This window comes from Bipolaris zeicola (genome assembly GCF_000523435.1).
Source record: "Bipolaris zeicola 26-R-13 unplaced genomic scaffold scaffold_195, whole genome shotgun sequence".
NCBI classification, from domain to species: Eukaryota; Fungi; Ascomycota; class Dothideomycetes; order Pleosporales; family Pleosporaceae; genus Bipolaris; species Bipolaris zeicola.
Genome location: NW_006912244.1, coordinates 25,183 through 48,717, shown reverse-complemented (window position 1 = coordinate 48,717; position 23,535 = coordinate 25,183). Strand labels below are relative to the sequence as shown.

Here is a 23,535-nt window from a genome sequence, read left to right as displayed (position 1 = left end):
TCACCATTAGGCATTCGATCGCTCGAAATTTTGGTAGAAAAAGATGCCATTTTGATGTAGTTACGTGGTGTTGAAGAAGATGGAGCTCTGCAGCTCGATTGTGGTTGGGGTGGGCCCGTGCTTACGCGAACAAACTTCTGATAGGTGACTGTATGTGTTTTGCATGTGAGAATGGCCAGGGGAATGACCAACATAGTAGTATATTCGTTCCACGTTCCGCGTTCTGCATGGGTATCCTTCAAAAACCTGATTCCAAATACGCGCTCCTACTTCTCAGTAGAATCTCTAGACCCTGGCCGCGCTGCCACACCCCTCCGCTGCTTCCACCAAGCCATTGCTGTTATGCTAAATGCGGCGACATCGACGAGGAATATTACAAGCAGCATCCACCGCCATGCCACCATGGTTCTGATCCTGTCCTCGATCTCGTTGCGCGTAGACTGGTCCGCAAGAGGGAGATCCCGTACAGCCTTGAACCAAGTCTCAGGTGTCCAACGAAACTCTGGGTAGTTCATCCCGACCGTGTTAACGGCGACAGGCTCGCGGATGTACTGGTCTGTCGTCTGATACGTCACCACAAAGGCAAAGATGAAGCACGACAGGGTGAACAAAACCGCGAGAAAGAGCAAGACGGCGAGTGCAGTAAGACTCTTTAGGCGCTGCTCATGATCGTCAGTATACTGAATGCCACTTGACAAGGCACATGGATTGAACCTACCCGTTGAGCATTCCGCATCCTCCATGCAGTGACCATGCCAAAGAGGCCCACGAAGAATCCATACGCCGCCGCACCGTTGCTCTCATGGCCATGGTCCACCCATAGATGCTTTGGCTCCACGTTTAATTTTGTTTCGTTTCCAGGCCAGTCGACTTGATACGTATGCACGTTGTGTTTTTGTCGGAGTAGCCATGCAACCATGGAGCTCAACAGCCCCAGGTTAGTAATGGACAGTGCAGAGAGTAGGAAAGAGATGGCAAAAAGCGGCCAGCATGCTGTCAACGATGTGGTGGTCGACGGTTGTGACGCGGGTCTTGTGCGACGAAGGTATTGTATAACGCCCATTTCAGTCAAATTCCACAGGAACAATCAATCACGAGTGAAGAAGCAGGAGTAGTAGCAATGGGCATCTGGCGTTGCAGCACTGTGTTATACATTCCGAGCAAGCACCGTGTGCGGCTGAGTCGTCTTTCCCGACTTGGGTAGGACATGTTTAGGCCTATTGCAAACCCTCGACACCTTGGGCGTGCCACATATCAACTACTGCCTAATATTAGCAAGAAAAAGCGCCACCATCAGCAAGGATGCTGACTTATCCTGGGGCAGATGACGAGCCACCAGTGGGGTTGCAAGTGTGATGTGCGCGCGCAGGCCTGCGCCTTTGGCGGCTCAGCCAGCAACAATTGCAAAGCAGCCAGGCAAACATGGCATGGTGAGGGCTGCCATGGCTTGTCAGTTGTGTCAGATGTGTAATGGTGTTGGTGTGATGTTTCTTGGCTCATGCCTAAAACAATGGTGAGATGACGGCGCTCGTCCGTTTCAAAACGTGCCCGTCCGAAGCGAAACCCCCGAACCGTTACGTTTTGATAAATTCCTGAGCCTAGCGCGTGGCACTGCTCACAAATTGGGACGCCAGCCGTGCACCTTTTTGGCGCGAACTGGGGCTGGCGGGTAGAAGATGTAGATCGCGTCGCATGTGTTGCCATGTGAGGCACTGTCTGGCTGTGGTTGATGACTGGCGACGAGGGACGAGGCTGGGCCAATTGCACAAGCTCCTCGCCTCCCATGCACTCTCCTACACATTGATTAGTGTTTGCATGGCACCATCTTCTCTTCCTTACCCCAACAACCACTCAGCATCATCCCACGTTTTTTAACTTTGTCCCCCAGCCGCCGGAGAATGGACCCTTTGCATCTCGGGCGCCTGATGCGACCCATGTTGCACGTGGGCAGCGGCTACTGGTCGGAATCCGCATGGTGTACAGCCTCAGCAGCCCGTCCCGATGAACATAGTTTTTGTTTTCTTACGAGCCGAGATGCATGGCTTGACCTATGCTTAACCATTGCTTGGTTATTCGCTGGCGGCCTGGGTTGCTTGGCTAGTCGTGCTTCATCCAATCAAGTGACGGAGTCAGTGAAGACTAAATCGACGACCACTGTGCAGTTACATACGCGCGAATGTCCTAGGCCTCAGCCGATATTACACAATCAATGCGGGGTCTATGCCGAACATCCGGTTCAAGTACATTCGTTCATCGCATTGCGAATTCCAACCCTGTTTCAACGTCAATGCCACATTGAACACTACTTTGGCGCTAGGTTCGCAAGAATCAGAACTATATCACTTGGCTTCAAGCAATATTATGCTCAATCAAGCAGATCGGAAGGGCAGCCTTTTGCAGCATACTACTTCCATGACGTCTATCCCTACGTGCCGGGACGCACGGTATAACGTGACACTTTCGAACGACCCATGCCACCTTGTATCCCTCGCTATCAGCCTTACTATAAACCCTAGGACCAAACACTAGCCAAGACTCTACAGCAAGTCAGCACCTTAGTCACTATGTTAATCCTTACATCTATACCAGGCGCGGGTCCTGTGACCACCTGTATATCAGTGTCAGTTCTAGCACCTGCAACTCTACCTTCTCCAACATCTCTTCGTTTATCCTCGCTTACAACTAGTGGAGGCGCGGAATATAGCTCTTATTACGCAAGGACTTTTCGCTTCTTCCACACCAACTATGGCTTGAAACTATCACTTCAGAGATATAGAAGCTTTCTATACTAAGAGATTCGCACAAGTTAACGCTTAGAACGTACTTATCGAGCGTGGAAAAGCCTTGGCCCGCGTAAGAAATGACGGCGTCGATAGATGATAGATCGAGTAATATATTTAGTTGAAGCGCAGCCCCCCCTTTCACACATATATATGCCTCAAAGAATACAATACTGTGATGTATTTCACGCTGGTAAATACAAATCTAATCTTGGGGAAAATTTTCCGCAGCCAACTCAAAGTGTCCAACCACGCGTATCTCCACACAGCGCGGAGGCTGCGTGGCTTGAGAGTAGTTTGCAAAAAGATTCGCTGTAGGCGGATTGCCCCAGAATGCGAGATTTCGAGCTTTTTCTAAGATTTTCGAAAACTGGTGTTGTATTCTCCTAATCAAACTCCATGTATATGCATTTTATCGCTTTCAACAATCTCCCCGAATTGGAGTAAATACAACCTTCGTGCTAGGATTTGGCACGATCGCCGACCGCCAGGAGAATACGCGCTTGGCCTTGGGGTTCATAAGCTCAAAGTTGTAGTTGAGAAGAATCTGGCCCAGAATAGTCTTCATGAGTACCGAGGCATAGAATCGGCCGGGGCTATAATATAGTATTAGCAATCCCCATCTTTGAAAGTTGCGTAGAGACACGAGGAAGGGTAACAAAGAAGCTTACCAAGTTGTTCTGCCAGTGCCCCAGATATGGTACGTGATGTCCACATCAGTCAATTTAGTCGGCTGCTTTTGCAAGATATTGGATAAGCTATCGCCATTCTCAAGGCTCTTTACTAATTCTGGATTCGCAAAGCGGAAACCACTGAAGGTATCTGGCTTAGGGTAGTCAACCGGGTTCATCATAACAGCGTGGGCAGGCGTGCAGATCCAATCGCCAACGTCGACGTGAGTCCCGTCTTTGAGAGTAAAAGGCTCCAGCGCTGAGCGGCGAGTGCTTTCTGTTGCGTACTTCACGTCAGCATGTCACACAATGATTCTGTCGCAATACAGCATGGAAAGTAAGAATTGTTGACTTACGTGACTCGACAGGTGTTATGCGGGCAGATTCCTTGATAAAGCTGTCAAGAAGAGGAAGACCGGTTCCAGTGCGCTCAAAATCGGCGTATTGAGCTGTGCATTCCGCGCGGAGTGGCTCAACGTACTCGGGGTGTAAACAGAGGTCCTCGATAGCAACTGTTACAGTGACAGCAACGGGATGAACAGAGCCGAACCAGATAGCCATGAGTTCGTGTACTATGCGTTCAGGAGTTTTTAGTGCGTTCTTAGGCGAAGTATCCATAAGCCATTGGATGCAGTCGACCTAGATATCTGTGTTAGCTTTGCGTTATTCTAGGAATACAGAGCTGTCTAAAGCAGGACATACGTATTCTGGGGCCTTTTGACCTAGCTTGGCTGCGTCGCGCTCAAGGCATCGCTCCTGAACGATGGGCAGCATCATATTATAGATGACAGTGTGGGACTTTAGTCTGCGAGCAATGATATTACCGATGATACTATATTGAGTGAGTTTAAGCAAGAGAATATTGCCAATGCGATATACTTACGGTTTCAGAAAGCTGGGCACGAGACGAAGAACTTCGGCACATATCATCGTTTCCTCGATATATGCCAGTGCGTGGACCATAAATTGCTCATCCTTCGCTACTCAACATAAGCTATTGTTATAGGGGGCAAAGTATTAGACAAGTATCAATACATACCTAGGTCTTTTCCAAAAAAGACCAGGGCGTTGGCTAATACAACAAGCTTCAGAATCATAGGCAAAATAGCTGACTGCTTTTTATCTACGCCTCAATGTTAGCTGCTTCCAAGATGATTAGTAATTTAATGCAAAAAAGTACCATTAATGACTGGATGCTCAGCGTGTAGCTCCTGGAACCTAGTGCGGATAATGTAATTGAGGTCAGGCAGGATTTTGGGTAGGTTATTAATCAACAAGGTGCGAAGAGCGCGGATAAATCCCGCTTCTTCCGTTCCGCGCGCGTCGAAATGATTAAAGCCGTGCCTGTCGTATGTTAGTGAATTGTATAAGATAATATCTTATCCTTTGATAAAGTTGGGCAATAAAAGAATCATGTTAGATCTTGCGGTGATGAGTATAAAGGGTGGTGGAGTTTCAAGATTACTCACATGGTGTACATAGGTTGCAGTATCTATGTCTTATTAGCATAGATAAGAATAAACCTAGAGCAAAAGGTTTAACATACCTGTCTCGACGCTGCGTAGAGCGACAAAATTGTACCAGAAGCACGATCAATCTCCTGAATCTGTTGAGGATCGGATACATAGACATATCGACTGTCAGGAGCGAATAGCTCGAACGGCTTGCCATCTGCCTTGTTGAACGCCTCTTGGATCATTTTAGGGCCCCGAACTAGGTATGCCCATGCCTGATAGCGTCTAGTGACAGGTCGTAAAATGAATTCTAAGAAACCCCATAGTGAAGGCTGATATGACGAGGTTAGTTTCGATGGACAAGTTTAGGGATTTGAAAGGAAGGAGAGAGAAGATTAGAAACCCACCGGCAGTCTAGCTACGAGGCCTTTGTAGCAGAGAAGTATCAATAGAAAAACCGAAAAGCTGCTTGCAGCATTGACTGTCAAGTGACTCAATGTAGGATATTGGAACACTGGTAGGTCTAGCATATCCATATTGGTGTTGGAAGCTGGCAGTGTGAAAGTTTGAAATGAAATCGAGCCTACTGCTTGAAACCCATTATATGAGTAGAGCTCTTGGATATATAAATGCTACGCAAGGGATTGCAAGCCACTTTCTTGTGTCAAACCTGTTACGCAAAGAGCTCGACCTTGATCACAACAACCTGGTGAGCAAGAGGTGGGGTATCAAGGTCGTTCGATCAATTCTTGCTCATCAAAAGACCGATGATGGGCTAGCGGCTTTACTGAGGTAGAGGGTTCGTGCATGAATTGTCTAGGCGAGTCTAACTACATGGGGAATTTTCCGCTTATGCAGAAGTCCCGGCAACTATAGCACGATCGATACATGAGTACATATCTTCGCCTCACTGGTTCTGAAACGCTTTGGGGACTCGTTTAGGTCTAGTTGGGGGAGGGGCTATGTAATTTAGGCCACCAAATATTGCTTCTGTTGGGTCTGACATAAGCAATATTTACTAGCCTGATCTAAATCGAGATGAGGACCGTAGCCTATTGTAGAGAAAGGTAGTAGCACATACAGAGTAAGCAGCCCGTATTGTAAGTAGTTTAGAATGTCAGATCGGTCCGAGCTAGGGTGGTGACTGCACTAGTCCACCATGTTATGCCGCTTATTTTAACCGTCTAGGTATTACAATCTGGACCACTGACCCTTTCCTTAACGGCAATCGAGGTCATGACGTAGATGCAGCAAGTTTAGAGCGCATCGCTAGAGAAATGCTGAAACTGTATGATCGCCGAGGTGTTGTACACATTGACGTTAGTAAGAATTTGGCACTCATTGATAGGTGAACACTTTTGATAATAACGCTGGAGACAGGCCTTGAACCGTACCTGTTAGCATCCCGGAAAAGTTTGTAACTGGCGTATTTGGCTAACGGCACACGCCGAATAGTGCCACGATAATTTACCACCTGACTGTCGGTACTTACGAACCGGGTCATTGTTTGTATGATCGTTGACTGTAGATCTGTTTCTTTGTGTCGCAAACCCTTTAATACGTTTACCGGGAGGCTTGTTACACTAGTCCTTGAGCAATTTCTTTCTCAGCTGATTTCTAGAGGTTGTATAGGCTCGGGCCATTTATCTACGTAAATATGCAAATATGCGGCAAAACAATCTATTGCATTGCCACGTGGGCGGAGGCGATCTGAATAGATTGAGACTAGCAGCTACGCACATTCACTTAATGAGGTTCAGCTAAGGTGTACGGCAAGATCACACAGATCTTTCCGGTGATCTTATGGTAAAAAACCCCATAGTATTCCCGAAGCCGTCATCGGTCGACCCGAGCCGTGAGTGGAGTCGCTCGGTTCCAGGAGTGGCGTTTTTTAACTGCTTTTGGTACACCGCTATGCCTAGCTAGGTTTAATTAGCGTGCACCACAACCTTGCTCGACGCTCTACACCAGTGATTCATAACTATAATGGGCTGCAGCTCTCTATTGCTTATCTCTCGTCCGTCACTTCGATTCCTTTCTATACGGCCCGATTGTCGCTTAGGCGACTGGCCTACCCTAATATAGATTGCTATGTAGCCTAGATTGAAGTTCTCTATCGAATTTAGTCTCGTTATCGAAGGTTTCCTAGTATAGTAACGTGGGGGATCAGTAAGCTGGCCAGACCGGTAAGCTGGCCACCCCACCAAACTTGACCCAACGCTCTACACAGCCACCAATATGCCGCGCCAACAACGCTTATACCGACTTCTCGTGAAGGCAGAATAAGTCTTACTATGGCATCGTATCGTAATAACCTAAAACAATCTATCTACAGTCTCGCGAAAGCGTACAATATACCAAAGTCAACACTTCAGACGTTTCTCCACGGTATCCAGCCACGATCAGAGATAGCCTCTGCCAACCAAAAGCTACTACCTATTGAAGAGCAGTCTCTTGTCAGACCGGCTCCAACGGGGACCACAGAGCCTAACAAAACCAGCTCCTTCGCCAAGTTATCCAAGGCTGTTAGATTGCAATGTAATCAGCAATAATACTTGTAGAAGAGAATACGAAGCTACGTGCAGAAGTCAGCGCTAACAACAAAAGCAGAACCGACAGCGTCGATATATTGCTTCTGGTGGAGTCCTCCAGGTCTCGCAGGATCAGTAGCTTACTGCAGAAGCAGAAAGGGTGGTCGTAGAGGTTGAGCAGGCTGAGGGCAGTTAGCGACATCAGCGCGCGCCGCCAACGTGTACGAAGTGCACATATTGGACGTGAGCTACCCATTCGTCCCTCCTTTGAAAAGCTTTACCCCCTCCATTTACGCTACGTCGACAAGTTGGGACTTAGCACCAGAAGTTCGGTTCGTTGGCGGAGTGCAGAGTTGTGTAATGCGGCACAGGGCATAAGTTTTGTACGATGGAGACGCTAAAATGGAGATCAGGACCTTCTTCGGATTATTCAATACACAAAAATACGACGTTTACGGTATAGCTTCTTCTCTCTATAGTATAGCTCTTTCTTCTACCCCGGCCCGTATCATCACCTTGCTACATAGTGCTTACGAACTAAACTTCTACCATGTACCACAGTAATGCCGACTAAGCTCAGCCTTGCGAGCAAAGGTCTGGCTTCCGCACCCTTGAGCATCAAACACAACTTGCCATTGCTCAGCGCGGAGCCGATTCTTGGAACGAAATGTTTCACCTTGATGCCCATGGCTTTAGTATTGCGGACCTGGCCGTCGTCTTGCTCTGCGTATGCTGCATTGCCTGGATAGACTGCGATGTCAGGAAGTAGCATGCCTTACATTGTGACATGATCAGGTTGGAATACTACTGGAGTAAGGTGGACTGAGAAGAGTTGGCTGCATGCCATGTCAGCTGTGGATTAGGGGTATTGTTCTTTGGTTTCTAAAAACACCTACTTGGTTGAGTGCCGATTTCGTGACCGCTGGTTCCTGCTTACAGAGATGCTAGGGGGGTCGGTTATCACACGTGCAGTGTGGGGACATGTCAGCTGATGGAGAGCAGAAGAATATATATTGCAGTCGTTGAGTGCTGGTCACAGCTGTTCGTTGAGGTACATGTTAGGTCCAGCCCAAGGGTTATACTCGCGCAAGCCCGCCCTTCTTCTATTGCATGCGCAATGTAGAGGCCGTTCCATTGATTTTCTAGGTTTGCATCAGCTAAATAATAAAGAGAATGAAACAGGTATTTGACGAACCGTCTGTAGTGTTGTCATCAACTAAGTCAGGATCCTCTCCATGCAGGGTAAACTGGTCAAGGCCAATGGGTCTCAGAGACGGGGGACTTACATCAGTATCGTCCGTGGCTAGATGTCTACTTGGAACTCACGTGGCATAATCCTGTTCGGTGAGGCCCGTCCGTTGCTTCCGTGAGGTGGAATGGTACAGTCTTGATCAGAGTAAGAGGGATAGGAAGAATCTCTAATGGCCCACGTCTGGCAGCAGGAATACGAGAGAAGTAGAAACGCGTCCGTACGTTGGAAGGCTGTCTTTTGAATTTGAAGTTGGTCTTGGTCTTGAAAGATAATCGAGATTGCTGAATAAGAAGGCATTCTTGCACTTACATCAAGTTGAACGAGGCTTGTTTGCAATACCGAGTAAACATGTTACCCCAGCATCTAGGTATAGGCTAGTCGACGGGCCGTTGCAGCCGTATGTTTCTGATTTGCTGGCTTGCCAAAGTCCAGTGTATAGCTGATAGTAGTATTGCGCGCTGACCAATGAGAAGCGCACTGCGCTCGCTAGTAGTACCCCCACCCGCCGAGCCAAGAACAATAATGCGAGTTCTGCACTGCATCCAATCACATCCATCTGGCACGCGTATTTTGTAACTTGTGTGACGCGCGACGCCCTCTCAGCCTTACCACCACCTGCAATATCAAATACAAAGCGCTCCTTAGTTCTCCGCTCGTCCTAAGCATGCACTCTTTGCTTTACATGCCTTGTAATATTTGGTGATCGGCCTTTCTAGCCCTTCTTGATTATGTATAACTTATTACTATAGAAATGTAAAAGCACTGTAAACACTACCTTAGTTTAGTAGCTGTTCGTCTATGTTAAATACAGATAGTTAAGCTCTCATTGCTGTTGTTATACTCTACCCGTGCCTGATCTCCTTTTAACGTCTCACATTAATAGCGCGAGCGATAGTACGGCCAACGATACGCTTTGTAGCATTAGAGGCTAACAAGCTAAGAGAGTAAGAGCTACAGAGTAGATGCGCACTGTGCTTATCTATATATAAGTATGTTGCAGATAGTCCGGAAGAGACAGTGTCCCGCTACACCGTGCGTGAGGGCACGTAGGGACGGACGTTAGAGCTTTTGTGACATAGATTTCTGATTGCTGCAACATCTCTCGCCTGCACAGCTGCTTTACATTCTCGTGGCGCATGTTTGATCTCTAGTAAAGGAAGTAAAGTTGATGCCCTTTAGAATGACTTAGGCAAACGTCTCATCGACTCTACCATGTATAAAGCGCATACAGGGTTGTGATACATACACGAACGCATGATAAACCTTCAATATCGATGCACGGAGTCCTGGGCCTCCATGTACGCTTGTATTACTAAAATCGAACACACTTCTCTGTCAATACTTGATCTCGACTTCCAGCAAAGCATTCCTAATTTTACAGATACCTACCTTCTAGTGCGGCCCCGGATAATCGACAACAGCGATCTTCCTCTATATGCAATGTACCGCCAAATTCAGAACGGGCCTGCTACAACGAGCTGGAAGATCAAGAAAAGAAACTTTCTTGGTATAATACACAACCAAATCCAGTATGCACTGCCAGATAGATAATATATTCACCAAAACAAACCTCCATGTACAGTTCCTTTACTAAGAAGAAAAAAATCTATAACACTTCGATGACCAAGAAAGAAAGACAAACACCTGCGAAACAAGGAAAGCCAGCTTCCCATCTCAGAACGAACGGCTACTAAATCTTCAAGTTTGACAAACAAAACACAAGCACCCAGGTCAGCCAGGGCACATAGCAATACAAAATCATGCGAAGAAACCGAGACCAACGTCGTTGCAGAATCCTTTTTTACTCCGGTACATTCTCTCATCTCATCCCATACCCCACCACGCCATATCAAACCCCACCAAAATTTCAAAAGAGTACTGCAAATTTTGTCTCTAACCGATGATATAATGATCCCCTCCCAACCCGATCGCGTTGCCACTCTATTGCCCAAACTTCACTGCAACACCAACTTATCCCGCTCAGACACATTGCACGAATCAAGATGGAAAGAAGAAAGAAAAAAACAAAGTTGAGTCAGTAAGATACACACACGAAAAGAACACTTCGAAACGAACATCGAAACATCAAACAAACCGTGGGGGGATGCAACTTGTTGGTTTCTCCCCCAACTCAATCCATGGCAATTCAGGGGTGCTATACACTTGTTCATTCGTAGACTCACTACACAGCAGTCAGAAGACGCATCATGCACCCCACATCTCAACTCCCCAAAAGACGCTTCAAAAAGAAAAGAACAAGTAGAAAAGAATCAATCAAAGCCTTCGTGCAAAAAGCCAGTCCTTAAAAAGGGCCGTTCATCGAAATTAAGTATTTACAAAATAAGGTAAAAAAAACGAGCGTAAGTTCTTCTCTCTTTCTATATATATCCAAAAAAACTTGTTCTACATCAACCATATCTCACATGTAACCCCCCTCCTGGTCTCATCCCTTGAAAATTTACAACACCATCACCACAGCTCCGACAATCGCACCAACCAAACCCCCAGCAGCAATCTTATTCGCCGAACCCGTAAACTGCGGGGGCGCAACCGCCGTTCCAGTGCCATTAGTCTGAGGCAGCGGGATCGCACCAGTGGGGGCTGTAGGCATGGGTACACCAGGCGCAGACCTAGTATCAATCGCGAGGCGAGCAGATGAAGAAGCGCGAAGGACAGAGGACAACATGCTCTTTGCGCTCTCGATGGGTACGGCGTCGAAGGTCGAGGTGATGGTGGCTGGGGGCGCGGTGGTAGCAGGAGGGGCAGAGGCACCAGGAGGAGGTGCGGTGACGGTTACGTATGCAGTTCCGCAGTCGCATGGCTCTTCTTTGTCTGCGCCGCTGCCTGAGCCTGCCTCGCCGCTCGCAGCGGGGGCGTCGACGCCGGCTTCAAGGGGGGGCTGAGTGCCGTTTACGGGCTTGGTGATGGGGGTGGCGTTGATGGGGGCGCCGTCTTTGTTGCCGGCGTCGAGGACCTTGATGGATTGGAAGCTACCGGTTTTATCGGTCCATTCGTACTCTTTGCCGGGAGAGTAGTTGATAACTTTAACGCTCTTGACCGTCATGGTGAAGGGGGCGTTCTCGTAGGTGACGTTGCCGCCGGCCCATTGGCGGGTTCCTTCATCTTTGGAGTCGCCGCCGGGCCAGTTGCCGAGGCGGACGTTGCAGGGGGTTTGGGGGAAGTTCTTGCCGCCGTTTGCGTCGGCGAAGTTGAGGGTGCGGATGGGCTTGTCGTCGATGATCCAGGTTAGGGCTGATGAGGTCCAGTTTAGAGCGTATTTGTGGAACTCTTTCTGGTTGTTGGCCACATCGGCTTCGATCATGCGGTCGTAGGTCGTTGTGTTACCCTGGTGGTTTTGTTAGTTTTTTCTTTTTCTTTTTCTTTTTCTGCAACATGCATAGTTTCAGTTGCATTTCGTTGGGATAAATTTACCTTGCCAAAGTAGTTCATCTGCACACGGCTGTCGACGCCTCCAATCCATTCCCAGTCGACCTCATCCAAGTCGTCGGACTGGAGAACGATAGATGAAACGATGCCGGTGCCAGGAGCGGCCTTCATGACAACCTCGACGTAACCGAAATGTAGATATCCTTCAGAGCCAATAGTGGGCGCATCGCCCTTCTTGGCCACGGTAAACTCGGCTCCCTCAGGCCCATAGGTGAGGTCACCTGCAGTCTGCTTCCAGCCCTTGATAGCATCCTTGCCAGCAGTGAAGTCGGTCTCCCAGGTCTGAGGCATGGCAGGGTCGTTGGGGCAAGTCTTTTCCATAGGGTTGCAGTCCGTGAAGGTTTGAGCAGAGGCCAAAGCGGCCAACACGCTCGCGGTGGAGTAAGTTGAGAAGCGCATTTCTGATATAAATAGAGATTCGGAATATAGGGTTTTCGGTAAAGAATGTAAGGCGTTGGGGTTTCGCAGCGAACGTGATCTTCACAGAAGAATCACTTGAAAGGCAAGAAAGGAGAGTTTGAGCAAGGTCGCCCTGCGTCCAAAGGAAAGCGGTTGAAGAGAATGTGTGAATGACCAAAAAAAACAGGTCGAAGAATGGCGCACGAAGAAAAGACAAGGGAAGAGAATTGTAAGAAAGACAAACAGCATGGAGGAAGATCCGACCATAAAAGTCGCGAGATTGTACACGACGCAATCCCCTTGCCCAGGCATTAGTCGTCAGCCAGTCAGGCCATGCAGCCACTGGCACCCATTCATGCAGTCTCCCGATTCATCGCTGTGTAGATCTGAGTGGCCAGGCGTGACCCTGAGCCGCACTCCTGATGTGTTTCACGAGCCGTGGGGTGGATACTAGGCTGTGTCAGAAGTGCCAACCACCCGCCGCAGTCGTAGCGGCATCTCCGGCTCAGCCTATCGGACTTCAGATGTACCTGGCTAATGTTTCTGCCTCTATGCCACCTTACTCCTTTCCGCTACCAGTCTTTTGTCCTCTGGCACAACTATACGCGTGCGACCGACGGCGTGGCAAGCGATGCGGCGGTGCGGTGGAGATTGGGAGGCGAGGGGCCACGGAAGCTGAACCGGATTTTCCTTCCTTCCTTCGAGAATGTGCATCTGGATGCACGTAGTATAATGCTGCGCCGTGGATGCATCTCGTCTGACCGTGTGCACAACAGACACAAACTGCGCCACATTTGCTCCTCGGAGTCTCATGCTAAACGACGCGCATCCGCTCTTCCCTTCGTGCGCGATCATCTTGGTTATGAGATCATACCTCCCTACCCCTCTGAATGGGTGACGCAGTGATCAGCTGCCCTGAAGATCGCTTCTTTGTTTGTAAGGGAAGATTTTCGGATAGGCAGCCCTAGCGCTTGGGTGTTGGCTGTTGCGTTGCCAAAAGAGCCGCCCGCCGTTGCCAAGATGTGTGGCTATGTCAATCTGCTGATGGTGTTGAGCGGCTATGTATGCCAGCATCCCTGGACACTTTAGACCGGTATAGAGTACGTGTGCAAGCTTGTTTCTGTGGCGAGGCCAGTGGTTCGCAAAGGTTGTTTGGACCTGTCATCTTACTGTGGTGAGGCAGGTGTGGTGTGCTCGACATACCTGAGTTGCGCAAGTACACGTGTGACCGTATGAAGCTAGGGCATTACCACATGGAGCATCAAACGGCTTTAAACGCTATATTTGCCCAGGCTTACTTGCAGCATCGCGCAGCCGTTGTGAGATTAAATTAGACTACGCATAATCCGATCCCAGGAGGCCTTGTTTTGCAAGAGAATTTCTACAATAATAGATGCTTGGGTGCCACGTACTTTGTCTATCCGTATCGAACTGTTATTACCCAATCATTACCCAATGTGCATGATTAGGCCCTTCTCTCACGGCTTTGTACGTACGCGAGATAGAGTAGTATATTTGCCTCTGCCTTTTGTTACTTGCCTCGGCCTCTAGATCCGGAATTCTATTGGTCGTGCATGTAGCCACAAGCCTCTCTTCTTACTGACGATATAGCTTGTACTTGGAAACTCTAAGTATATACATACGTAGTACAAACAACCATGAACCCGGGAAATTAGCATATCCAGTTTGGCGGGTAACTTTTAGGAAACCTTCGTTATAGTATGTTTCTGTGATTTTTCTTTGCGCTTTTGTTCCATATCATGTAGTTAGCATCAGTGTTGCAGATAGCGTCGCCACTCGTCGCACTGCGGATGACATACTTGGTTTCATCTGCCGATAGACTGACAGCACACGATTCGATGTTTACCTAACTCTCTACAACTAACAATAGCACATGCCTAGTCGGAGCCTTGAGAACCCCACAAGGCTTCTTGTTTCGCATAGTGATGCAGTCATGTGGCAATGCTGTGCGAACGAAAGTACTGGATTGATTGTGGCGCTGACCGCTTTAGCCCCGCGGCCACCCCGCTATTCTGCCGACAACAATTATTGCTAGTGACGCAGGGCGGCGAATATTAATTTCTGTACACTCTCACACACACTTTTGTGCAATTTTCAGCCATGGCCGCCACAAACGGAGTCGAGCTGCCAGAACAGCAAGCGCAACCAGTTCAGAACGTAGAAGAGCACCATGCAGACGAGCAAAACGAAGACGACGATATTGACGACTTGTTCGACGATGACGATGAGATTGTGCCAGAATTAATTTCAGGCGACCATGGCGACTTTACAAAGGCCTACAATCGCCAGCGAAAACTGAATGATGCCAACATACCAGACGACCACAAACCCAAGACGAACCCTCAAAAGCCGTCAGCAAATACAAACGCTTCCATCGATGATCAGGTTGCCTCACTCGCGAAGCATGCAAGCAAAATCCGGCTTACTGGGCGAATGACGGGAGCATCTGGTGGCAATGCAAGGGACAAGGATAAGGCAGATCGCGCCACGACTGAGCAGGTGTTGGATCGAAGGACGCAAATGATCCTGTTGCAACTGATCAACCGCGGCGTCATTTCCGAACTTCACGGTGTCATTTCCACCGGCAAAGAAGCAAACGTCTACCATGCCATGTCAGAGCCGTCGGAGGATGGCGCGCCCCCTGTCCATCGCGCTGTAAAGGTCTATAAGACCTCCATTCTTGTCTTCAAGGATCGCGCAAAGTATGTCGAGGGTGAGTTTAGGTTCAGACAAGGATACAATAAGAGCAACAACCGCGCCATGGTGAGAATGTGGGCAGACAAGGAGCGCAGAAATTTGGCCAGAATACATGATGCGGGTATTCCCTCACCCGAGGCATATGCGCTACGGAACCACGTTCTGGTCATGGGCTTCGTAGGTGACCGAAAGGGCAAGGCCGCACCACGACTAAAAGACGTACGCTTCGAGGGCTTGACCGCCGAGGAGGAAGATGCGAAGTGGACCAGCTTGTATGTCCAAATGATGGCCTATGTCCGTATACTCTACCAGACATGTCGCCTTGTTCACGCCGATCTGAGCGAGTACAATATCCTGTACCACGAGGGCAAGCAGTGGATGATTGACGTGTCGCAAGCCGTTGAGCACGATCACCCACGCTCCCTCGAGTTTCTACGCATGGACCTGAAGAACTTGTCTGATTTCTTCCGGTCACGCAACGTCGAGACTCTCAGTGAGCGCAAAGCATACGCATTTGTTACCGGTGCATCGGGCGCAAAGGATATGAAGGAGGTATCAAAGATTGAAGACACAATCCGCGAACTGCTCAACACACGACCTTTGACTGAGGAAGAAAAGAAAAAGGAAGACGAGGATGATGAGGTTTTCCGCAACCAGTACATCCCACAGACCCTCGACCAGGTCTACGACATTGAGCGTGATGCTGAGCTGGTCAACGCCGGCGCTGGCTCCGATCTGCCGTACCAGGCTCTTCTGGCCGATAAGGTCGTCAATAACGCATCTGATGGGTCGCATACGGATGCTGAGACAGACGATGGAAGCTCAGACACGTCTGAGGTTGATCAAAGTATCTTTGAAAAGGGCCCCAGCCGTGGCAAGAAGCATCTTGATCACGATGAGAAGGTAGCGCATAAGAAGGCCATTAAAGAAGAGAAGCGTGAGAAGCGGAAAGAAAAGATGCCCAAGCATATGAAGAAGAAGCTTGTAAGCTCTGGCAGCCGGAAGAAGTGAGTTTGAGTCGCACTTTAAAGGGCTTATGGCGTTATATTTTGGCGCATTTCAACGTTGCGAATGTTGCGCACCAAAAAGAGACTGTCTAGCTTCAGAGGTCGTACAGTTCACCATGTCCGCATTTTCCCATAGAAGCCAAGTCTTCTCTACAACATGTTCTTCCTCCACGCGCGCGTGCCCAATCTCTCAATCTCCGGTACTTCGACTGGACCACGAACGTCATCATCCTCCAACGCCTCTACCACTGCTTCACCAACAAGATCGGCTTTCAAAGGCTTTATACCCCCTGCACCCATCAACCACGTCAATCGACCTCCGGTTGCGCTGTTGATCATACTTGCGACACCACCAGCCGCCGCAATAGGAAGCGTAAAAGTCCGACTGCTATCGTACATGAAGGGCGCCCGAATGAAAATCGATCGCATAGTGGGGAATGTTGTGGAAATCAGAGACTCGGCCTCGCGTTTCGTAGTGATGTAGCGTGCAGGCAGAATCGGTGTACCAGCGGCCGCAGAAATGTAAACGAAATTCGGTACTTTGTGTGTCGATGCTTCTTGAGCTAGGGAGACAGCTGTTTTTTGTTGTCATCTTAGTTGATTTCTCATATATACCACAAAATAAAAGCATTGTAGACTTTCAAAAAAGAACCTCAGAATCTCGCTTACCTGTATCTCTGTTCATAACTTCATATGTCAACTGCCCATCCTTCTCCTGCGGCTCCAACCTCTCGCCCTGTTTTCGTGCTAGCGGATTCTGTGTTCCAGCCTTTGTACGACTAAAGGCTCGTTGCAGTCCTTTTATCGGGCTCTCGCGGCCGCTGATGACACCTTTGTAGTCGGCTTCGAGCAGGATGCCCATGCTGTGTATGACGGCGTCTGCGCCTTCGAGGTGCTGCGTGTACGATGCTGGGTCCAGTATGTCGCCTTTTTGCCACGAGATCTTTTCGGCCCAGTCCGGGGGGTTCGGAGAGGAAGAGACAGAGGACCAGTGGGGGATGCCGGAGCGGCTGGGGAGGGTTAGGGATATGTGGAAGGGGGAATGTGGATTTGGGGGAGAGGGGGTGGTTACGATATCGAGGTTACGGACCAGCCTCTGTGGGCGGCGGCTTTGCATATTCGACTTCCTGTATCGATGTGTTAGTTTGTCATTGGAAGATTTTGCTGTATACTTTGTGGGAAGTAAATAATTGGGGATTGCTGGTCAATTGCGCACCTAAGAATCCGTTACCACCACATACGACGAGCTTTCTTTTTGCTGCTGCTGTGGAAGCCATTGGTGCAATTGTACTTCACGCCGAATTACGCAGGGTTATGAACTGTATACAATTGGCGGTTGGTGAAGAGTAGCTTCGTATTGTGGAAGTCTGAAGGTCTGGAAGCGTTGGTGTTTGTGGTGGAGATGCGTGATCGGAAGCTTCTAGTGCTGATGTCACTCGGGTTCGCGTGAGTCGCGTAGGGCTGAGCAGGGGTGTGCGGAGGTGCTGGGGACCTCCGCGACCTGCAGGTCTACGTTGGTATTGCTTTACATACTTAAAAACTAAAACAATTTCTTATTAATAGAGACTTGTTGAGTAAGGTGTTTAATTTTCGATGGACATAATGACCACCGCGTTTTATCATGGTCTTTCACGTACCACAATTCGTGTCGTCATGATCTTGTGATACTAGTGCCAAAAGCACCCTCTTCGACAGCTTCCAGCGCATTTAAGATTCTAAATGGCTTCTTTGCGTTTCATTTACTACATCACATCCACTGCTCTGTTTCCACTTGTAACGAAAGAATGATGGCATTACGCAACTTGTTCAAAAACGATCTCGTCCTCGTCAGTACTAACCTCGCGGTGGTAGCTGGCGTCGCGACACTGCTAGGTAACACAGCATTGCGTGCATAAACCTTAGACCTGCTGTTCAGATACTAAAAGAGTGCCCTAGGATCTAGAGTTGAAAAGAAATTAGACCGAATGGAGGAAGAGCAGGAAGCAAGGCTTGACGAGATTGAGGGGACGATACGTGGGCATGTTGGACTGATTGAGGATTCGCTGGATAGAATTGAAGGAAAGCCAAATGCTGGAAAACAGGACAAATTGTATAATCAGAGGACGGGAGATACAAAGGGAGGTGAAGGTGGGAAGTGAGATCACCGCTGCGTCCGAGAGACCCGTTGTTTTGTGTGAGGATGTACGACTTTCTTCTTCCAGATTACTTGTGCTTTTAATTCCTCTTTCCTGTAGATTGCGAGGCATGACATCTCAGTTGTTTTAACTGTACTAATGGCTGGTCACGTGATACACACTAAAACTATACTGCAGCGGGAATTCGCCAGCGATTGCCTATCTAACAATCAATTTACCTGTAAAATGCTTAAACGGAGAAGGGTCAATAGTGTACCTAGTCATCCTAGGGTCATTTACCAAGAACACATTTTTTTCTTCCAGGTCTCCTTTCGTCTCCTCCTAATCATAAGTGGTTTGTCTCGTAGCTCTATCACAATATTTCCAAATTCAACCACTTTGTATCTCGCCTCTATTCCCGTGACATCTCCTAGCATTTTGATATTGTGATTCTCGATCAGTATGGCAAGGGTGATCCTGAGTAGGTTATCCGCCTAGAATCTACCAAGGCAGACAGATGATTGGGAAAGTGTCTTCTACGCTGCAGGAGGCGTGAGAACTCCCGTTTGACATGATGACCGCAGCATCAATGACATCACAAGCTGCTACTTACTGGTATGGCATGCCTACATAGCCACATAGGTGTTGTTGGCCTTTCAGCCCATTTTCCAACCATGGAGCACTCAGTCTCCACTGAAATCTTGCCTTGAGATTCGTTCACGTCAACTATCACGTTAGCGATACATTGGGGCGAAATGTTGTCTTTGTTGTGGAGATCACATTGGTTGCGCTCACTAGGTATGACACAGAAAATTCCATCTTGAGTAATTAAGCTACTCCTTGTACTGCTTAGGTAGGATCATATATTTCACAATTAAAATATTTAGTTTTATGAACATCAACTCAGCGAGCAAGAACTTTTAGCACTGTCCTTTATCTATTCAATAATTGTTGATGATTTTACCACTCCGTGTGGAGCTGGCGCGATGATCCTGGCTCGTGCATAGGGCTGGCCCGGTTCTCGCAGCGTCCATCCTACGTACCTGCAGCTCGATCTTTATTTACACACCTGCACACCATCTACTCAACAACTTAAATCGCTCGCTGCCTTGTTGTCGCATTCCCTCTACGATAATAATATTGGACTGCGGAGACACTCCGCAGACGTTCCCAACTGCGCGCATTAGGCCGCGCAGCGCAACAAATGCCCGCTCCCGCGTCGAACAAGCGCGTCAAGGTAAGCAACTTGCGCGTTGCTCCAAAAGCTATATAATGACCCCGAACAGAACAAACGGATAAGTAGAAATCTCAGTAAGCTACGGACCAACCCGAACATAGAATCGTACACTTACACTCTCAGTAATCGGCTCAGAAGCCTGGCAATTGCCCCCGGTAGGACACCCCGATCGTCCCAAGAATGTCCCCGACGACCACACGAAGCGCTGGACCGTCTATGTACGAGTTCCCGATGGCGACCCCGATATACGAGCGTGGCTCAACAAGGTTTCGTTCAAGATCTTCAACACGTACGAAAACCCACTGCGCATGGTCGAAAAACCACCGTTCGAGGTAACCGAGACAGGATGGGGAGGCTTCAACATCGACATAAGGTTGCACTTCCAGCCCATATCAGGAGAGAAGGCACAATACAGACAACACTTTTTGCAGCTGGAGAAGTATGGCGATGAGAAGATGCAAGCAGAGCAGGAACGGACAGGCTGCGTGCGTTCAGAATTCCTCGAAGTTGTGCAGTTCAACGAGCCCACCGAAGCGCTCTTTGATGCCCTCACCTCAGATGACCAGTGGAACTACCTCATACCACCTGGCAAGGGCGGCTCTAAGAAAGCATCCCTTGGCGCTAATGGAAGACTAAAGCGTGGGCTACCGAATGGAGAGAGGAGCGCACAACTACCAGAGAAGGGTGCAGACGACGTGCCTTTTAGTCAGGAACAAGAACAGGCCCTGCTGAATGACCTCAAGGCGAAGATAGCAGAGGTGGAAAAGCAACTGGAAAAAGAAGCAAAGAAGAAGGAAGAAGTCGAGGCTAAGCTCGGGGGGTTGCGGAAGGAGTTGGGACACGAAGCTGCTCAGCAAGCAGCGCAACAAGCCAGCGGAGACCGCAGTCGACGGAGATGATAGCAGGAGACATGAGCATGGGAAAAGGACATCCAGTCTTGCTCGACCGCAATCGTCAAGGATGCACATATATCAGTGGCCACAAGCCGGATGGCATATCTGACAATGGTGCGAGAATTGGAACATATCGCGGTGAAGCACAAGAAGAAAGAAGATAGAGAAACGCCCACACCGTAGCCACAAGTCATTGTTGGAGTCTTGCATTGGAGGTACTGCATGGCTGTCTAGATTCGGACTTGCAGCTGCGTGTAAGACGTGGAGCTATAAGTGTGTTGTAGGAGAAATCCAGCCAGGCATTGACATCTACCCGGCAGTTTTGACGGACGAAGTAGTGCGGGGCAGATAATGTGTTTGAAATCAAATATTGAATATTTGGTTGCTTGTAAGCACGTGTGCATGAGGCTGCAGTTGGAGCTGCAATACACAGCTGTGTATTACATCATCCTAGTATATGTGCTATCTGTTGATTGTTGCCGTCCAATCACACGTCAAGTAGACCGATGGAAGCCCGAAGAACATGTGTAATAAGGCCAGCAGTTTCAGCTCGACTTTTGACAAAGCTTTTGCGCCTGAGTTAATGTTCATGTGCTCCCACTTCACAATCGGGGTTAGAGCAGACCGAGTTTGTAATACCCAACTGCTTACTTAGACAATTGATGCTGACATCACAGCTCGGGGGTGTGCTTGAAACCTCACGTTGTAAACCACAAGTTGATTTGTAAATTTTGTGGGCTCCAATCCACTTTTGGAAGTTATTCCTTGCCTCAAACATACGCACGAACGGTAGCGGGTAAGCGACGTCATGGATTCCTAAGCAATGCCCCTCGCAAAACGGCAGCTTTCCGCATGTATGTAGACGCATATAACCCCTCTTCGACGCGCTGCGTTTAGCCTTTCTTCATGTCACTATTACGCCAGCTCTTCTCCTCGCAATTGAGATATACACTTCGCGCTTCCTCACGTGTACAGCGATCGCAATTCACTCCTATATCGCATTTCCACACCTCGAGACCGTTCCAGAGCATACTACCGGATATGGTGGACGATCAACCCAAGGGACTAATCGCCAACAAAGGCATTGAATTGCTCACTTGGGTATGGTAGTGCAGTTACCGCAAGCATAGCCTCACCGCTAACCAACTGTAGGGCACGCCCAATGGCTGGAAAGCTAGCATTCTGCTTGAAGAGCTCAAAGAGGCCTACGGCAAGGAATACACTTGGCAAGGCATCAACATCAGCAAGAACACACAAAAGGAGCCTTGGTTCACTAAGCTGGGTCCCAATGGCCGAATCCCAGTCATTGTGGACCATGATCAAGGCGGTTTTGCTGTACAAGAGGGCCTCGGTAAGTATCTGCTAGGCGAATATGGCAGACATGGAGCGTGTAAATAGGATGCTAATGACTTGGGTTAGCCATCCTTTCATATCTGACGCGCCACTACGACCCCGAGCACAAGTTTAGCTTCAGCGACCCCCTCGACATCTCGCACGCTGAGCAATGGATGGCGTGGCAGCACGGCGGCCTTGGTCCGATGCAAGGCCAGGCTAACCACTTCAACCGCTTTACCAAAGAGCGCATCCCGTACGCTATGCAACGCTACACGGGCGAGACAGAGCGCCTGTTGGGTATCCTCGATTCGCACCTGGCCAACACCGATTACCTAGTAGGTAACAAATTCAGCATCGCGGACATTGCTAGCTTCGGTTGGTGCCACATGGCGCGCTTCTCAGGCATCGACCTTGAGATGTTCCCCAACTTGAAGAAATGGCTAGACAGGATACTTGCCCGACCCGCAGTGCAGAAGGGCCTTGCGATCCCGAGTAAGGGCACCTTCGGCAACGATGCGTACTTGCAGCGGTTGAAGGATGACAAGGAGTTTGCGGAGAAGGAGCAGCAACTTCAGGAACAGATCAAGGCCGCCAAGGAGCAGTATGGCTACAAGTACTCTAGCCCTTGAGGACACCGCAGCTAGCTGAAAGTCAATAATCAAAGTTCTTGTCAATTTGGCTATCATTCAAGAAGGGTGTGACGCAGAAATAGCTCATAGCGCACGTGCAGCAAAAGTGCGTTCTGGAAGAGGGGATCTTGGGTGTAAGCAGTCTGGATGGTCTAGACATTGAAGAACACAATATGGTACTCTAGAGCAAGTCCATCACACTGCTCCACACAGCAGTCCCAGCTCCTGAAACGAGCAAAAGATCCGAAACTTTGCGATTTGTGTTTCGCTCGGCGGAATCTCGAGCGTCGACAGCCAATCATGGCAGAAGCTACCCCTGCACTAGACACAGCACCAATCCGACGCCAACGACGTCAGCGATATATTCTCCAAGCGCCGTGCAACAAAACAGGGTCCTGTGGCCACACCGTCCTGTCCACTGCAACGGCCTGCCAACGAATGGTTGTGGGGACGTGTGGCATGCTACGGGGGCCACCTGATAATGAGTTTGCAAGAGAGAAATGATTGTCGCGACCGGTGTGACTGTTATATCTGTGACTTTGGACGCACTCATAGCTGTGAGACTGTCTGTTCATCTTTTTCCCCTCTGTATTAACAATTCATAATTCCTTCTTCTTCTCAAACTGCCGACTTTGATAGTCGGTACAGCGTTTCCTTCTCCTGAATATCCCGTCAGCCTGTCTAGGATCCCCCTTGCCTGCAAACCTTGTGGGCGCCGATACTTAGCCATCCTCCCACCCACGCCCTGCAGATCGTAGCACGGAAATAGCCTAACTCATCGGGCCCTGGCAAAAAAAGGGTCCCAAAAGACAACATCCCGCTCCAAGGCAAGCGATAAGCGACGTCATAGCCTGGGCTACCTTGTTTAAACCTTCCCCCTCCCGCCCACCCCCCACATCTGGTCGCAACATCCCCCGATCACCGATCCTGTTTGACTCTGTGAAGAGCGCGCAAACAGTACTACAAGAAAAAAGCCACTACGTTGTTTGGGCGTAGTTGCGTGAAAGAAAGAAAGAGAAGAAAAAAGGAATACCCACATCTATCACAAAGGAAAACCAGCGGTGTGAA

At 48.9% G+C, this 23,535-nt stretch overlaps 10 protein-coding genes across 10 annotated transcripts; 5 read left to right on the top strand and 5 right to left on the bottom strand.

Moving 5' to 3' along the window:
- Positions 1–266: 266 nt before the first annotated feature.
- COCCADRAFT_105772 (uncharacterized protein) lies at positions 267–1,063 on the bottom strand (the record flags this gene model as incomplete). The annotated part of the gene is made up of 2 exons (XM_007717787.1): positions 267–659; positions 719–1,063. 2 exons carry the CDS (start codon positions 1,061–1,063, stop codon positions 267–269), a joined length of 738 nt encoding a protein of 245 aa, XP_007715977.1.
- A 2,138-nt stretch (positions 1,064–3,201) lies between these two features.
- COCCADRAFT_105786 (uncharacterized protein) lies at positions 3,202–5,441 on the bottom strand (the record flags this gene model as incomplete). The annotated part of the gene is made up of 10 exons (XM_007717786.1): positions 3,202–3,376; positions 3,452–3,728; positions 3,808–4,090; positions 4,154–4,283; positions 4,335–4,431; positions 4,491–4,574; positions 4,632–4,795; positions 4,921–4,943; positions 4,998–5,237; positions 5,313–5,441. The coding sequence occupies 10 exons, from the start codon at positions 5,439–5,441 to the stop codon at positions 3,202–3,204; spliced, it is 1,602 nt and encodes a 533-aa protein (XP_007715976.1).
- A 1,722-nt stretch (positions 5,442–7,163) lies between these two features.
- On the top strand, positions 7,164–7,367 carry COCCADRAFT_71511 (uncharacterized protein; the record flags this gene model as incomplete). Its single annotated transcript, XM_007717785.1, has 1 exon — positions 7,164–7,367. A coding segment is annotated over one exon (204 nt), but the record flags the coding sequence as incomplete, so codon positions are not given.
- A 359-nt stretch (positions 7,368–7,726) lies between these two features.
- On the bottom strand, positions 7,727–8,225 carry COCCADRAFT_29257 (uncharacterized protein; the record flags this gene model as incomplete). Its single annotated transcript, XM_007717772.1, has 3 exons — positions 7,727–7,833; positions 7,971–8,186; positions 8,216–8,225. The coding sequence occupies 3 exons, from the start codon at positions 8,223–8,225 to the stop codon at positions 7,727–7,729; spliced, it is 333 nt and encodes a 110-aa protein (XP_007715962.1).
- A 2,921-nt stretch (positions 8,226–11,146) lies between these two features.
- Positions 11,147–12,534, bottom strand: COCCADRAFT_39948 (glycoside hydrolase family 16 protein; the record flags this gene model as incomplete). The annotated part of the gene is made up of 2 exons (XM_007717784.1): positions 11,147–12,034; positions 12,121–12,534. The coding sequence occupies 2 exons, from the start codon at positions 12,532–12,534 to the stop codon at positions 11,147–11,149; spliced, it is 1,302 nt and encodes a 433-aa protein (XP_007715974.1).
- A 2,121-nt stretch (positions 12,535–14,655) lies between these two features.
- On the top strand, positions 14,656–16,263 carry COCCADRAFT_105767 (uncharacterized protein; the record flags this gene model as incomplete). The annotated part of the gene is made up of 1 exon (XM_007717783.1): positions 14,656–16,263. One exon carries the CDS (start codon positions 14,656–14,658, stop codon positions 16,261–16,263), a length of 1,608 nt encoding a protein of 535 aa, XP_007715973.1.
- A 146-nt stretch (positions 16,264–16,409) lies between these two features.
- COCCADRAFT_39946 (uncharacterized protein) lies at positions 16,410–17,536 on the bottom strand (the record flags this gene model as incomplete). The annotated part of the gene is made up of 4 exons (XM_007717782.1): positions 16,410–16,834; positions 16,929–17,269; positions 17,332–17,386; positions 17,476–17,536. 4 exons carry the CDS (start codon positions 17,534–17,536, stop codon positions 16,410–16,412), a joined length of 882 nt encoding a protein of 293 aa, XP_007715972.1.
- A 507-nt stretch (positions 17,537–18,043) lies between these two features.
- Positions 18,044–18,397, top strand: COCCADRAFT_105761 (uncharacterized protein; the record flags this gene model as incomplete). The annotated part of the gene is made up of 2 exons (XM_007717781.1): positions 18,044–18,131; positions 18,195–18,397. The coding sequence occupies 2 exons, from the start codon at positions 18,044–18,046 to the stop codon at positions 18,395–18,397; spliced, it is 291 nt and encodes a 96-aa protein (XP_007715971.1).
- Positions 18,398–19,577: 1,180 nt separating this feature from the next.
- On the top strand, positions 19,578–20,509 carry COCCADRAFT_105782 (uncharacterized protein; the record flags this gene model as incomplete). Its single annotated transcript, XM_007717780.1, has 3 exons — positions 19,578–19,604; positions 19,660–19,684; positions 19,734–20,509. 3 exons carry the CDS (start codon positions 19,578–19,580, stop codon positions 20,507–20,509), a joined length of 828 nt encoding a protein of 275 aa, XP_007715970.1.
- Positions 20,510–21,544: 1,035 nt separating this feature from the next.
- On the top strand, positions 21,545–22,467 carry COCCADRAFT_105770 (uncharacterized protein; the record flags this gene model as incomplete). Its single annotated transcript, XM_007717779.1, has 3 exons — positions 21,545–21,604; positions 21,656–21,854; positions 21,923–22,467. The coding sequence occupies 3 exons, from the start codon at positions 21,545–21,547 to the stop codon at positions 22,465–22,467; spliced, it is 804 nt and encodes a 267-aa protein (XP_007715969.1).
- Between the last annotated feature and the right edge of the window lie 1,068 nt (positions 22,468–23,535).